This window comes from Macaca thibetana, chromosome 7 (genome assembly GCF_024542745.1).
Source record: "Macaca thibetana thibetana isolate TM-01 chromosome 7, ASM2454274v1, whole genome shotgun sequence".
Classification (NCBI taxonomy): domain Eukaryota; kingdom Metazoa; phylum Chordata; class Mammalia; order Primates; family Cercopithecidae; genus Macaca; species Macaca thibetana.
Window position 1 is genome coordinate 108959844 of NC_065584.1, and position 15154 is coordinate 108974997.

The window sequence follows — 15154 nt, forward strand, 5'->3', positions numbered from 1 at the left end:
CTGCCCCTCTTGGCCTCCCGTAAGTGCTGGGATTACAGGCATGAGCGACTTCGCCGGACCACGTGTCTTTTTTCTTGTATGTTACACAAGAGGTAGCCTAGTATTGACACTATTATGCACCTTTTCACTTTTATTTCTTGGATGACTTTCATGAAATGTAAAATGATTAAGTCACTAATTTAGTAAATCATTGATTTTATTACTGAGTGATTGAATACATAAGAGAGATTGAGATTTTTTTCCCATATCATTCTTTAAAAATTGCAATGTGAGTGTGAGCACTCTGTAAGCTTATCTCGTTTATCATTGCCAGCTTGCATTCACAAGAGATGGGCTCTGTGGTCTGTGGAACGAAATGGTTAAAGATGGAGAAATTGTATACACTGGAACAGAATCAACCCAGAACGGAGAGCTTCCTCCTAGAAAAGGTAAGGGCCTTTAACTAGTGTTTTTTATTTTGTAAAGACCATTATAAAATGCATTTTATAGAAATTTTGTAATGCGCTATAGGAATAGGAGCTTTGAGCTTAACTCTTTGAAGTTTTGCTTTTTACTTTGGAGATTGTTGTCTAAAATGGTAGTTAATACAAGCTGCCCGGATTTTATTGTTTTATGTGAATTGAAGGCATTTTTATTGCAAAACCGTCTTGCTGCATTTGTGGTGTTCTTTGGGAGTATATTAAACACTTTTTGGAAGCCTTTGCCCTGCAACGAAATGCCACTGAACGATCTTATTTAGTATTGTAGTTTTGAAAGCTCAGTAAGACTATCATTAGGTTGTTCATAACTGTGGCTGTGTTTCAGAATCCCCATTGAGGTTTAAAAAAATGGGTGCTTGTATACACCCTAAACTTGTTGAATTGGAAAAGATCCTTGGTTGAGACCTGTTGTCGAAGCGGAAAAGATCCTTGGTTGAGACCTGTTGTTGAAGCGGGAAAGATCCTTGGTTGAGACCCGTTGTTGAAGCGGGAAAGATCCTTGGTTGAGACCCGTTGTTGAAGTGGGAAAGATCCTTGGTTGAGACCCATTGTTGAAGTTTGTTGGTCCTCCTACTTGAGAGTCATCAACATGGATAAAGCTACCACTTTAGAAGGTATTTCTTCTCAGTTGAAATAGCTCAGTTGGGAGAGCATTAGACTGAAGAAAGTATTTCTTCTTCTTTTGTAGAATGAATTGGTATAGTGTCCACTTGAAAATACATGGGGACCGGGTGCGGTGGATCATGCCTGTAATTCCAGCACTTTGGGAGGCTGAGGCAGGCAGATCATTTGAGGTTGGGAGTTTGAGACCAGCCTGGCCAACATGGTGAAACCCCGTCTATACTAAAAAATACAAAAATTAGCCAGGCATGGTGGCGGGCGCCTGTAATCCCAGCTTCTTGGGAGGCCAAGGCAGGAGAATTGCTTGAACCCAGGAGGTGGAGGTTGCAGTGAGCTGAGATTGTGTTACTGCACTCCAGCCTGGGTGACAGAGTGAGACTGCATCTAAAAAAAAACCAAAACAAACCATGGGAAAAAGTATTAGTCTCCTTTTTCAGTTTCAGTGTCAAGCAGTTACCCTTTTTTTTTTTTTATGTGTGTTTGAAAATATTCACACACACACGCACAATAACTGACAGACGTGTACAGTGAGTGGCTGCAGTTTGGCTCCACATCCTGCCGTCTGTCCATCCACTGTTTGTCTCACCTAGCTCCTTAGACACTCATGTATGTAATTGATTTTAGTTAAACTTTATGTTTTTGACTTTCAGGTAAAATTTATATATAATGAAACGCATCTGAGTTCACCATTTCACAAGTTTTGACAAATGTAACCTGTGTAACCCACATCTTTATCATGACTCTTGCTCAGAAAGTTCTCTCGTGTCCTGCCCCTTCTTCCCAGAGTCAATAACTGGTCTGATGTTTCTCTAGCATTGACAGATTGTGCCAGTTCTAGAACTCCATAAATTGAATCATGTAGTCAGGTTCTTCTGTGTCTGGCTTCTTTCACTCTGCATAGTGCTTTTGATTTTCATCTTTTTTTTTTTTTTTTTTAAACAACATAATAGGTTTATATTTAATATAGCACTTCTCATCGGGAGGTATTACTCAGTTAATATAAAGATTTTTTTAACATTAAATATCTTTTCCATGTCAGTGTCTATAGTGCTTTTTGTTTTGTTTTGTTTTTTCTTTAACATTAAGTCTTTTCTCCATTTCAGTATTAGATACACTGAATACATTTTTTGAAAAATTTTTTTTTTCAAGAAAAGCTAAGTACATGGAAAAATCCAAAGTATATGTTTTATTCATTACATTTGATGATTTTTTTTTGTTTGTTTTTTCCTGTCGTGAGGGAGTCTTGTTCTGTTGCTCAGGCTGGAGGGCAGTGGCATGATCTCGGCTCACTGCAACCACCGCCTCCTGAGTTCTCTGCCTCAGCCTCCTGGGTAGCTGGGATTACAGGTGCCCTCCACCACGCCCAGCTAATTGTTGTATTTTTAGTAAAGACGGATTTCACCATCTTGGCCAGGCTGGTCTCGAACTTGTGACCTCAAGTGATCCTCTCACCTTGGCCTCCCAAAGTGCTAGGATTACAGATGTGAGCTATCGCGCCCAGCCTGATTTTGTATTTTTAATAGAGATGGGGTTTTGCCGTGTTGGTCAGGCTGGTCTCAATCTACTAGGTTCAAGTGATCCTCCCACATTGGCCTCTCAAAGTGCTGGGATTACAGGCGTGAGCCACCACACCTGGCCAATGGGAGGTCTCGCTTCCCTTCTCTCCAGCATTCTATAAGCAATGTGTTTGGGCAGTATGTGTTCAATTTTCTCTATGTATACTTTGAACCCTACAGTAGTGAAAGGAAAAGTAGACAAATATTGAAGCTGATGTGGTGTGGTCTTTGAGCTGATGGTGCTAATTATTCTTGGTTGTTTTCATGGCCACCAGTGACTTCATCCTGCTTTTGCTGTTGTAAAAGTGTTGTAATTTATGCTCCTGAGAATAACACTTGAGGTGTACTTAGGGTTCTTGTCTGCTTCCTGGTGACTGTCGAAGCTTTTCGTCTTGCAGAAGGGAGATGAGCAGTGTTCCAGTGTACTGAGTTTAAAATTATGAATGTTGCATTTTTTTTATTTGTAAAATTTATAGCCAGATGGAGGGTAGGGGTGGCATACTTTCTCTAAAGGGCCAGATAGTAAATATTTTAAGCTCTCAGTGAACCATATGGTCTCTGTCATAGCCAGGGGCCCTTGCAGCTGTAGTGCGAAAGTAGCCACAGACAACACTACGTCAGTGGGCAGGGGAGGTTCATTCTGTAAACTTGATTTATGGACACCAAAAGATGACGTTCACAGAATGTTTGCAAGTCACAAACTACTGTTTTCCTTTTGATTATTTTTCAATCATTAAAAAATATAAAATACGGTGGCCGGGCGTGGTGGCTTACACCAGTAATCCCAGCACTTTGGGAGGCCAAGGTGGGTGGATCACCTGAGGTCAGGAGTTCGAGACCAGCCTGGCCAACATGGTGAAACCCCATCTCTACTAAAAACAAAAAATTAGCTGGGCATGATGGTGCACGCCTGTAATCCCAGCTACTCAGAGGCTGAGGCACGAGAATCATTTGAACCCGGGAGAATTGCCTGAACCTGGGAGGTGGAGGTTGTGGTGAGCCAAGACTCTGTCTCAAAAGAACAACAAAAGTAAAATACTTTCTTTCCTTTCAGACCATACAGAAAGAGGCTGTGGACTGGGTTTGGCCCCTGGGCTGTGGTTAGTGACCACACACACACACACGCACACATACACACGTGCACACATACATGTAGTGCAGAGTCTGGCATTTAGTGCCAGCACCTGTGTTCTTACCTGAGCTGTGTTCCTGGCTGGGTTCTGCTCTGTATTCTGTGATCCCAGGTGTCTACCTTGGTAAACTGGAGACAACAAAACCTGCCTCCTTCAAGGTTTTTTGTAAAGATTTAAAAGGGTAATGTGTTGTTGGTAGGCCAGATGCTTTGTATAGTACATATTAGGTTATTTTCATTTTTTTTGTTGTTGTTTGTTTTTGAGTGGCATGAACTGCCTTCCAGGTTCAAGCTATTCTCCTGCCTCAGCCTCCCAAGTAGCTGGGATTACAGGTGTGAGCCACCACACGCAGCCAACATTTTTTAAATTAAAAAACATATGAAATTTATTATGATCCCTAGTTAAGTAAATTATGAGTTCTGTAGATTCATGTAACCCCTGCCATCATCAGGATGGAGAAGTTTCATCACCCCAAAAGCTCCCTTGTGCTACTCCTTTTTATCACATGTTCCCTGGCCTCATACCCTAGCAACCACTGATCTATTCTCCATCAGGACAGGGTATTCTTTTTGAGAATGTCATGTAAGTGGAATCATACTTTAATGTTTTGAAACCATCTTCATTTACTCCCAGTGATATGTTTGAGGTTTGTCTGTTGTTCTGTGTATTAATAGTTCTTTTTGTTGCTGAATAGTATTTCATCATTTGGATGTACCACATTGTGTTTATCCATTCCGCTGTTGTACGACCTTGTGGTTGTTTCCATGTTTCTTTTGCAATTGTAATCCTGCTGTGAGCATTTCTGTACAGATTTTGTGTGAATATAGTTTCCATTTCCCTAGGATAAAGACCTAGTAGTGTGAAAGCTGGATCATGTGCTGAAGTGTTTTCCAAAGTGGCTGTTTTAGTTTGCATTCCCACTGGCAATCTGTCATGTTTCTGTTGCTTTGTGTCTTTGTTAGCTCTTGGTGTTATCAGTGATTTTTAGTTGAGCCATTCTAACAAGTCTAGTGGGATCTCATTGTGGTTTAAATTTGCATTTCCGTAATGGCTAATGATGCTGAATATCATGTTCTTTGCCACTCTTGTATCCTCTGTGAAGTTTCTGTTCAGATCTTTTGCACAGAAGCAGCTGTATCATGGAACCAGTAAAATAACCAAGGAGAGGTTGATTAAAGTTCTGTTTATAACCCTAGAAGATTCCTGCCCTAGGGATATGGGATGGCTGAACATAGGACACCGACACTGGACAGATGAAATAGCAGTTTATTAGTGATGCATGCTCACAGCCGTGGAGGTGGGGGACACCGCATGCCACACGGGGGCTGCACTTGGGAACAGAGTGAACCACCAGGGGCTGTGGGAGGCACATTTTGTAGTAAGAAGAGGGTGAGATGACTTTGCTTCCATGGGAAGATGTGATTGGCTTGTTTGAATAACTCTGGGCCGGCAGGGATGAGCAGGCTGGGGTCGGGTCTCCATGATAAGGAGGGTTGTTTGGCTTTGGGACCTTATCCGTGGGAGCAGAGCTGGAGGGAGACCTTGTGGTTAGGCTATTTGAGGCCTTCTTGATTTTACTGACGTCAAGGCAGCACGTAATATTTAGCCTTAATTTCGGGCCCCACAACACACTCTTCTATACCTGCTTTCTGTGGCACTTTTCAGAAGGTTTTGTCCTTAGTGTTTAGCAGTTGATTATGATGTGCCTAGTCATGGCTTCTTTTGGATTTATCTTGTTTGGGCTTCTTCAGTCTGCCTAGGTTTATGCCATTTGCTGAACTTAGGAAGTTTTCAGCCCTTAGTTCTTTGGATATTTTTTTCAGCATTATACCTTTTCTTTCCTGTTATTAACCTGTGGGGTCTGCTAATTCTAGGTAGTTAGTTTCAGAATTGAATTGCACTGTGGGACACGTAGATGGGTGTTGCAGAGAACTGAGAATTGCCTTGTGCAAAAGTCCATCCATTTGGTGTCAGAAGTGTTGTAAACAGAGGATCTGTTTCCTTAGAGATTTTTAGGCACTCGTTATTTGTAATTTGGATGGGATATCATGTCTTTCACCGATTTCGATACATTTTTCTTATGTTGTTTGGATGTTTAGTAATAGCCTTGTGTAATGGAACGTGTTTACACTTCAAGGTTAAGGTTAGTTCTCTCTGCTCTTCGCTTACTATGTAAGGAGTTTTATGACAGTTGTTTTTGACTGAAACTTCACATCGTCAGTGGCCTAAAGTCATTGTTCTCAGCTTTTCCTTTGTGTCCCAGTGCTCTTGAATTCTGCTCTCAGTGACAGCGCCCCTGCATAGCAGTGCTTCTCAGTTGGCAGTGGAGTAGGGCCTTGTAAAGAGTTGAAAGATTTTTGAATCATACTCCTGTTCTACACCCTCCCTTTTCCCATGTATACACAAGCATTGGGACTCACTGGAAAAAGGCAATTGGTGTGAAATTGAAGTAGGTAAATATCAAAGACTAAGTTTCTCAGTTGTGAAGTGTACTAGGAAGTTGATGGAATATCATTTTGGAAGATATGCTTTGAATAATTTGTTATATCGGTTTCTTTTTCTTTTTTTTTTTGCTACAGAGTCTTGCTCTGTTGCCCAGACTGGAGTACAGTGGCGCCATCTCGGGTCACTGCAAGCTCTGCCTCCAGGGTTCACACCATTGTCCTGCCTCAGCCTCCCGGGTAGCTGGGATTACAGGTGCCCGCCATCATGCCTGGCTAATTTTTTGTGTTTTAGTAGAGACAGGGTTTCACTGTGTTAGCCAGGATGGTCTTGATCTTCTGACCTTGTAATCTACCCGTCTTGGCTTCCCAGAATGCTGGGATTACAGGCATGAGCCCCTGTGCCCGGGTGATATATTGGTTTCTTTATGAAAAGTGTACTGGATCTGTTACAGGTGTGACTGATGTATTTTATTTTTAAGTGGGCAAACATTCAATTAATGATGTGTGTTGTAACTTTTCGGGGAGGGACATTTGCAGAGACTAATGGTATGGCATTCTGAAAAGCAGTTACAGATTAAAATATTTTTAATTCTGCAGATGATAGTGTCGAACCGAGTGGAACAAAGAAAGAAGATATGAATGACAAAGAGAAAAAGGATGAAGAAGAAACTCCTGCACCTGTATATAGGGCCAAGTCAATCCTGGAAAGCTGGGTATGGGGCAAGCAACCAGGTAATCTTGTGAGTTTTGGCACTTTGGAAAGCTTGATCTGATATTCCTTTTCTATATAACTTGGATGGATTCTTAGTATTTTTTTGGTAACAATTTTTAAAAATGTAATTAAATTTAAATATTGTAAAATATACATACCATAAAGCTTACCGTTTTAACCATTTTTAGGTGTACAGTTCATTGGCATTAAGTATATTCACATGGTTACCCAGCCATCACAGTTGACTAATTAAAGACAGAATCTCACTGTGTTGTCCAGGCTGGTCTTATACTCCTGGCTTCAAGGGATCTTCCTGCCTCAGACTCCTGAGTTGCTGAGATTTCAGGTGTAAATGAAATTTTTGAGGAACCAGTAAACTGTTTTCCACAGTGGCTACATTGTTTTACATTCTTGCAGCAGTATACCAAGGTTCCAATTTCTCCATATCCTCACCAACACTTTTTCTTTTCTGATGATAGCCATCCTAATTTTTGTGAGTAGGTACAGCATCTCATTGTTTTGATTTGCATTTCCCATTTCCCTGTTGATTAGTCATTCTGAGCATCTTTTTACATGCTTATTGACCATTACTATACATTCACTGGAGAAATGTCTATTCAAATCCTTTGCCCATTTTTTTTTCTTTGGAGACAGAGTTTGGCTCTTGTTGCCCAGGCTGGAGTGCAGTGGTGCAATCTCGGCTCATTGCAAGCTCTGCCTCCTGGGTTCAAGTGATTCTCCTGCCTCAGCCTCCCGAGTAGCTGGGATTACAGGTGCCTGCCACTGTGCCTGGCTAATTTTTTGTATTTCTAGTAGAGACAAGGTTTCACTATGTTGGCCAGGCTGGTCTTGAAATCCTGACCTCAAGTGATCCACCCACCTCGGCCTCTCAAAGTGCTGGTATTACAGGCATGAGCCACTGCGCCTGGCCCTTTTGCCCATTTTTTAATTAAGTTTTTTGTTTTGGGTTATAGGAGTTCTTTATTGTGGATGGAGTTCATAATCTTTTGCCTTTATCCAAACCAGTAAAACCCATATATTTGTTCTATGCATACTTTTTTTTGTGTAATTCAATTTTTGAAATGTCTGATGCATTTTTGTTCTAATTAAAAATATACGGCCGGGCGCGGTGGCTCAAGCCTGTAATCCCAGCACTTTGGGAGGCCGAGACGGGCGGATCACGAGGTCAGGAGATCGAGACCATCCTGGCTAATAATGGTGAAACCCCGTCTCTACTAAAAATACAAAAAACTAGCCGGGCGAGGTGGTGGGCGCCTGTAGTCCCAGCTACTCAGGAGGCTGAGGCAGGAGAATGGCGTAAACCCGGGAGGCGGAGCTTGCAGTGAGCTGAGATCCGGCCACTGCACTCCAGCCTGGGCGACAAAGCGAGACTCCGTCTCAAAAAAAAAAAAAAAAAAAAAAAAAAAAAATACATGGAATAAATGTTTTTTTATAAAAATATATAGATTATAAAGCAGAAATTTCACCTGACTGCCCACCCAAATTTCAGTTTTCCTCTAAGAGTTAGCCACTATTATCCCTTCGGTGTGGATATTCAGACTTTCTTTTCCTTGCATGGACGTACATGTGTAAATGTACATATATAAAAATAATTTGTGACACCAGGCTTGCACCTGTAATCCCAGCACTTTGGGACGCTGAGGTGAGAGAATTACTTGAGGCCAGCAGTTTGAAGCTGCAGTGATCTATGATTGTGCCTCTACCTGGGTGACAGAGTCAGACCCTGTCTCTTAAGAAAAAAATTCGTGGCCGGGCGCGGTGGCTCAAGCCTGTAATCCCAGCACTTTGGGAGGCCGAGGCGGGTGGATCATGAGGTCAGGAGATCGAGACCATCCTGGCTAACATGGTGAAACCCTGTCTCTACTAAAAATACAAAAAACTAGCCGGGCGTGGTGGCGGGCCCCTGTGGTCCCAGCTACTCGGAGGCTGAGGCGGGAGAATGCCGTGAACCCGGGAGGCGGAGCTTGCAGTGAGCCGAGATCGCGCCACTGCACTCCAGCCTGGGAGACAAAGCGAGACTCCGTCTCAAAAAAAAAAAAAAAAGAAAAAAATTCGTACCTGCAGTTAATAATAGTACCCACTTTGTAGGTTATTATGGGATCAGTACAGTAGGCCAGGCAAAGTGCGTATGCTATTATCTTGCATGTAGTAAGTACCAGCACATACTGTCTGTTATCCAGAAATTTGCTGAAATGTGCCTTGTATTTTCTCTCTTTCCATTTTGTTCAGTCTTAGTAGAAGTTATCAGTTTGAGTTTTTTCAAAGAGCCAGTTGTTGGTTTTAGTGATTTTGTTTTCTTTTTCATTGATTTCTGCTCTACTCTTTATTATTTCCTTTTTTCTGCTGGCTTTGGGTTCCATTTACTCTTCTGTCTCTTCTAGTTTCTTAAGGTAAAGGCTTAGCTTAGATCATTGACTTTCGATTTTCTGTCTTTTCTAACAAGTGTTCAAAACTATAATATAAATTTCCCTCTAAGCATTGTTTAGCCACATTTCACAAATTTGGAAATGTTTATTCATTTTCATCTTCATTCAGTTGAAAATATTTTCTAATTTCCCTTTTAATTTCTTCTTTTACCCACTTATTATTTGGAAATGTGTTATTTCATTTTGAAATATTTGGGGATTTTCAAATATCTCCTGTTAACAATTTCTAAATTGGTTGTAGTCAGAGAACATATTCTGTGATTTCATTGTTGAGGCTTGTCTTAAGCCCCAGAATATGGTGTATTCTGTGGAATGTTTCATGCACACGTAATAAGAATGGCTGGGTGCTGTGGCTCATGCCTGTAATCCCAGCACTTTGGGAGGCTGAGGTGGGTGGATTACTTGAGGTCAGGAGTTCAAGACCAGCCTGGCCAACATGGTGAAACCGTCTCTACCAAACATAACAAAAATTAGCTGGGTGTGGTGGTGGGCACTTGTAATCTCGATTGCACCCCTGCACTTTATTCTGGGTGACAAAGTGAGACTACATCTCAAAAAAAAAAAAGTATTTTGCTGCTCTGTAACGCTTAGTGAGATCAAGTTGTCAGTGTTCAGGTATCCTTGACTTGAAATAATTTTCTGCCTACTTGTTCTATTCACTGTTAGGAGAGGAGTTGAACTAACACGCAAGGTTGGATTACCACATTAGTTTGATGTGAATCTCAGAGATTTTATCAGTACCAGATTACTTAGGAACTTTAAAGATACAAGTAATATCCTCACTTGTGTGCTCAGGCAAAGCAGGAAGAGATATGGGACAGTCTGTGCAACTCCCCCAGGTTCGTCCTGTTTGAACTCCGCCTGAGAGATGAGACCTCTCACTGAGGTGCGTCCTCCTCTCACTGAGGTGCTGAGGTGTGTCGTTCTCCCACTGAGGTGCGTCCTCCTCCCACTGAGGGGCGTCCTTCTCTCACTGAGGTGCGCCCTCTCACTGAGGTACTGAGGTGCTGAGGTGCGTAATCCTCTCGCTGAGGTGCGTCGTCCTCCCGCTGAGGTGCATCGTCCTCCCGCTGAGGTGCGTCGTCCTCTCACTGAGGTGCTGAGGTGCGTTGTCCTCCCGCTGAGCTGCGTAATCCTCCCGCTGAGGTGCGTCCTCCTCTCACTGAGGTGCGCCCTCTCACTGAGGTACTGAGGTGCTGAGGTGCGTAGTCCTCTCGCTGAGGTATGTCGTCCTCCCGCTGAGGTGCGTCCTCCCGCTGAGGTGCGTCCTCCTCCCGCTGAGGTGCGTCCTCCTCCCGCTGAGGTGCGTCGTCCTCCTCCCGCTGAGGTGCGTCGTCGTCCTCCTCCCGCTGAGGTGCGTCGTCCTCCTCCCGCTGAGGTGCGTCGTCCTCCTCCCGCTGAGGTGCGTCGTCCTCCTCCCGCTGAGGTGCGTCGTCCTCCTCCCGCTGAGGTGCGTCGTCCTCCTCCCGCTGAGGTGCGTCCTCCTCCCGCTGAGGTGCGTCCTCCTCTCGCTGAGGTGCGTCCTCCTCTCGCTGAGGTGCGTCGTCCTCCCGCTGAGGTGCTGAGGTGCGTCTTCTTCCCGCCGAGGTGCGTCCTCCTCTCGCTGAGGTGAGTCGTCCTCTCCCTGAGGTGCTGAGGTGCGTCGTCCTCTCACTGAGGCGCGTCCTCTCGCTGAGGTGCGTCTTCCTCCCGCTGAGGTGCGTCGTCCTCCCGCTGAGGTGCGTCGTCCTCTCACTGAGGTGCTGAGGTGCGTTGTCCTCCCGCTGAGCTGCGTAATCCTCCCGCTGAGGTGCGTCCTCCTCCCGCTGAGGTGCGTCCTCCTCCCGCTGAGGTGCGTCGTCCTCCTCCCGCTGAGGTGCGTCGTCCTCCTCCCGCTGAGGTGCTGAGGTGCGTCTTCTTCCCGCCGAGGTGCGTCGTCTTCCGGCTGAGGTGCGTCCTCCTCTCGCTGAGGTGCGTCGTCCTCCTGCTGAGGTGCTGAGGTGCGTCTTCTTCCCGCCGAGGTGCGTCCTCCTCTCGCTGAGGTGCGTCGTCCTCTCCCTGAGGTGCTGAGGTGCGTCGTCCTCTCACTGAGGCGCGTCCTCTCGCTGAGGTGCGTCGTCCTCTCCCTGAAGTGCTGAGGTGCGTCGTCCTCTCACTGAGGCGCGTTCTCTCGCTGAGGTGCGTCGTCTTCTCACTGAGCTGCTGAGGTGTGTCGTTCTCTCACTGAGGTGAGTCGTCCTCTCACTGAGCTGCTGAAGTGCGTCCTCCTCTCGCTGAGGTGCTGAGGTGCGTCGTCCTCTCAGGTGCCTCGTCCTCTCGCTGAGGTGCTGAGGTGCGTCCTCCTCTCACTGCACAAGTAGCATTAAGGATGCGTAGTGTTTCCGTTTTGTAGTCAAATAGTTTATACACTTTAGGGAACTTTTTCCAGGGAACCATGTCCCATAAGTCCATGGATTTTAGGTATGTTTACCAAACACAATCCTAAACTAACCACATCTTGCTAAAAACATTTCATAGATAAGGACTCTTCTAGCAAATACCAGTCATTTATTTACAGAGAAGCCGGTCTCAGCATTCTGGGGAGATCAGGCCCAGCGACTGGCCTTTGTTTCCCTGGGGTATCTCCATTGTGCTGGGGAGGCATGAAAAGCAATTTCACTGCTTAGTTCATCTTTCTTCTGAGGAGAATTGAAATCTCATGCCAATTACAGATTATTTTCTTTCAGCTCTGCAGTTTTTGCTTCATGTATTTGAGAACTGTGTTATACGATGCACGCACTTTTAGGATTTTTACATCATTTTCGTAAATTTGACCCCCTTTATCTCTGGTGACGTTCTTTGTTGTGAAGTCACCTTGGTTTGACTACTATCCTTTCTTCTGATTTGGTATTTGTGTGGTGTGTTTGCCAGGTTTAGCTTTTTTCACTTTCAACCTTTGTGTATGTGTGAAGTGGATTTCTTTCAGGTATCATATAATTAGGTCTTGCTTCTTTATTGAGCCTGACAACCTCTGGTTTTTACTTGGAGTCTTTAGACCACTTGGGTTTAAATCTGTCATCTCTGGGGTTTTCCGCTACATCTTTCACTTGTCGCTGTCTACTCTCTAATGGTATTACCCTGCCTGAGCCTTGGGGCAGTTCTCTGACTACGGCTTCCTGCTTCTGACCTGTTCTTGGTTGGTTGTGTTGCTGTGTCATATATCCAAGTGAAACATGGTGTAAACCCCACAATATACTGTTTTTGTTTATGCTTTAAATAGGCAATTACATTTTTTCCCCTCAAAATTGAAAAGAAAAAAAAAGTCTTTTTTTTTTTTTTTTTTTTTTTGAGACAGAGTTTTGCTCTTGTTGCCCAGGCTAGAGTGCAATGGCATGATCTCAGCTCACTGCAACCTCCACCTCCTGGGTTCAAGCAGTTCTCCTGCCTCAGCCTCCCTAGTATCTGGGATTACAGGCACACCCCACTATGCCCAGCTAATGTTTTTGTATTTTTAGTGGAGACAGGGTTTCACCATGTTGGCCAGGCTGGCCTCTAACTCCTGACCTTAGGTGATCCACCTGCCTCAGCCTCCCAAAGTGCTGGAATTATAGGCGTGGCCACCACACCCGGCTTTTTTTTTTTGAGATGGAGTTTTGCTTTTGTTGCCCAGGCTGCCAGGCTGGAGTGCAATGGCGCAATCTTGGCTCACTGCAATCTCTGCCTCCTGGGTCCACGCTATTCTCCTGGTTCAGCCTCCCGAGTCGCTGGGATTACAGGCATTTGCCACCACACATGGCTAATTTTGTATTTTTGAGTAGAGACAGGGTTTCATCATGTTGGTCAGGCTGGTGAACTCCTGACCTCAGATGATCCACCCGCCTGGGCCTCCCAAAGAGCCACCTTGAGTGGCCAAATAAAAGTATTGTATGTTAACCTACATGTTTGCCATTTTGGGCCCTTAAGGTTTTGTTTATAGCCCAGCTGCCTTCTGGTATCATTTTCCTTCAGTTTGAAGATCTCCCTAATTTACCATTTCTAGATCTGCTGGCAGAGAAGTTTTTCAGTCTGTTTGGGTATCAATTTTGGCTTTATCTCTGACTCTACACAAATCACTTTGTCTCACCTTGGGCCTCTCATGTATAAAATCGGCAAGTGGCTGGGCGCGGTGGCTCACGCCTGTAATCCCAGCACTTTGGGAGGCTGAGGCGGGCGGATCACGAGGCCAGGAGATTGAGACCATCCTGGCTAATATGGTGAAACCCCATCTCTACTAAAGATACAAAAACATTAGCCGGGGATGGTTGGCAGGCGCCTATAGTCCCATCTTCTGGGGGAGGCTCAGGCAGGAGAATAGCATGAACCTGGGAGGCTCAGGTTGCAGTGAGCCAAGATCGTGCTGTTGCATTCCAGCCTGGGTGACAGAGTGAGACTCTGTCTCAAAAAAAAAAAAAAAAAAAAAAAAAAGGAATAAGTATAATATAATGTAAATAATTAAAATTATATAATATATATAAAATAAATGAAAGTACCAGAGAGTTGCTGTGCAAATGACATGAAATAATGCACTTGAAGCTCCTAAGTCAGTGCCTGGCACATACTGTTTGATAAACATTTGTTGTGATTTTAAAAATCTGTTGTTTTTCCCTTCTCCTTCTTTCCCCTCACCTAGGCATCAAAGTACCTACAGTTATGGGTGTGTAATTAGATCAAAAATAATACCTTTCTTGCTCAGATTAAAGCCCAGCTTATTGACTCACGGTGGCTTTAATGAAGAGGGTTTTCTTTGGAAGCTCTGCTTGCTCACAGGTACAGAGCTTTCGCAGAGCCAGCTCTCTACCTGGCAGCCTTGAAGGAGCTTGAATCAAAAGCATATTCTTGAGCCATGTCATCTTTAATCAAACTGCAGGTGGAATTTGTAGCTTTTAGAATAGCTCCTATTCCTTTCATTCCTTTTTTCTTTTTTGCTCTTCCAGCTCAACCTAAAAAGAGAAACACATTAATTTGAGCCATGGGAATTTAGAACTTGTTTTTTCTTTTGCTTAGATGTGTTTGACTAAAGCTTCCTTTTTCACAGATTTATTTTTTCCAACATTTTATTATGAAAAAAAAATACAGAAAAGTTGAAAGAGTTTTACAGTGCGCACCCACGTATTGACCACCTAAGACTGTGCCGCTGGCGTTATCCCACATTCTTTATCACAGCTCTCTCCACCTTTTCGTGCCTCTATTCATCCATCAGTCCCTCACATTTTTTTTCAGTGTTTCCAAGGAGACCTCTGGACACTTCTCAACATTGCAGCGTGTAGGCCCTCAGCAGGAGTTCAGAGGTGCACATTTCACAGTGGACCTTCTGGGAGTGTTGACAGATCACAGCTTTTCTTTTTGTCTAATGAAAAGGGCTTGCTGGCCATTGGGTGTTGTAATCTCTTAGGACAGTAAACTCTTAGTAACTATCTAAATCATTCTTAATGATTCACTCTGCAGTGTAAAGTAGGTCTAGGAGGAGCTGTTAGCATAAGTTTTAGCTTAAGGTTTTGTAAATGCTGTTTATCAAGATGAAGTTCCCATTTATTGCTATTTTCTGAGAATTTTTATTATGTATGAGTATTGAATTTTGTTATTTGCTTTTTCTAAATCAATTGATAGGTAATCATGCGATTTTTGTTCTTTAGCCTATTAATAGGGTGGGTTACATTGATTTTTGACTGTTGAACCAGCTTTGCATTCCTGAAATGAAACTACTTGGCGATGATGTGGAATTCTTTTTATATTTTGTTTAATTTTACTTGCTTGTAAATAATTGA

The 15154-nt window shown here is 43.8% G+C and overlaps 1 protein-coding gene across 1 annotated transcript in view; it reads left to right on the forward strand.

Moving 5' to 3' along the window:
* The window catches only part of LOC126958086 (E3 ubiquitin-protein ligase HERC2), a 221225-nt gene that overhangs the window by 23944 nt on the left and 182127 nt on the right, over positions 1-15154 (forward strand). The window contains exons 3-4 of the mRNA XM_050796222.1: positions 314-428; positions 6831-6965. Coding sequence (XP_050652179.1) covers positions 314-428; positions 6831-6965 — 250 coding nt within the window. The remainder of the gene's footprint in view (positions 1-313; positions 429-6830; positions 6966-15154) is intronic.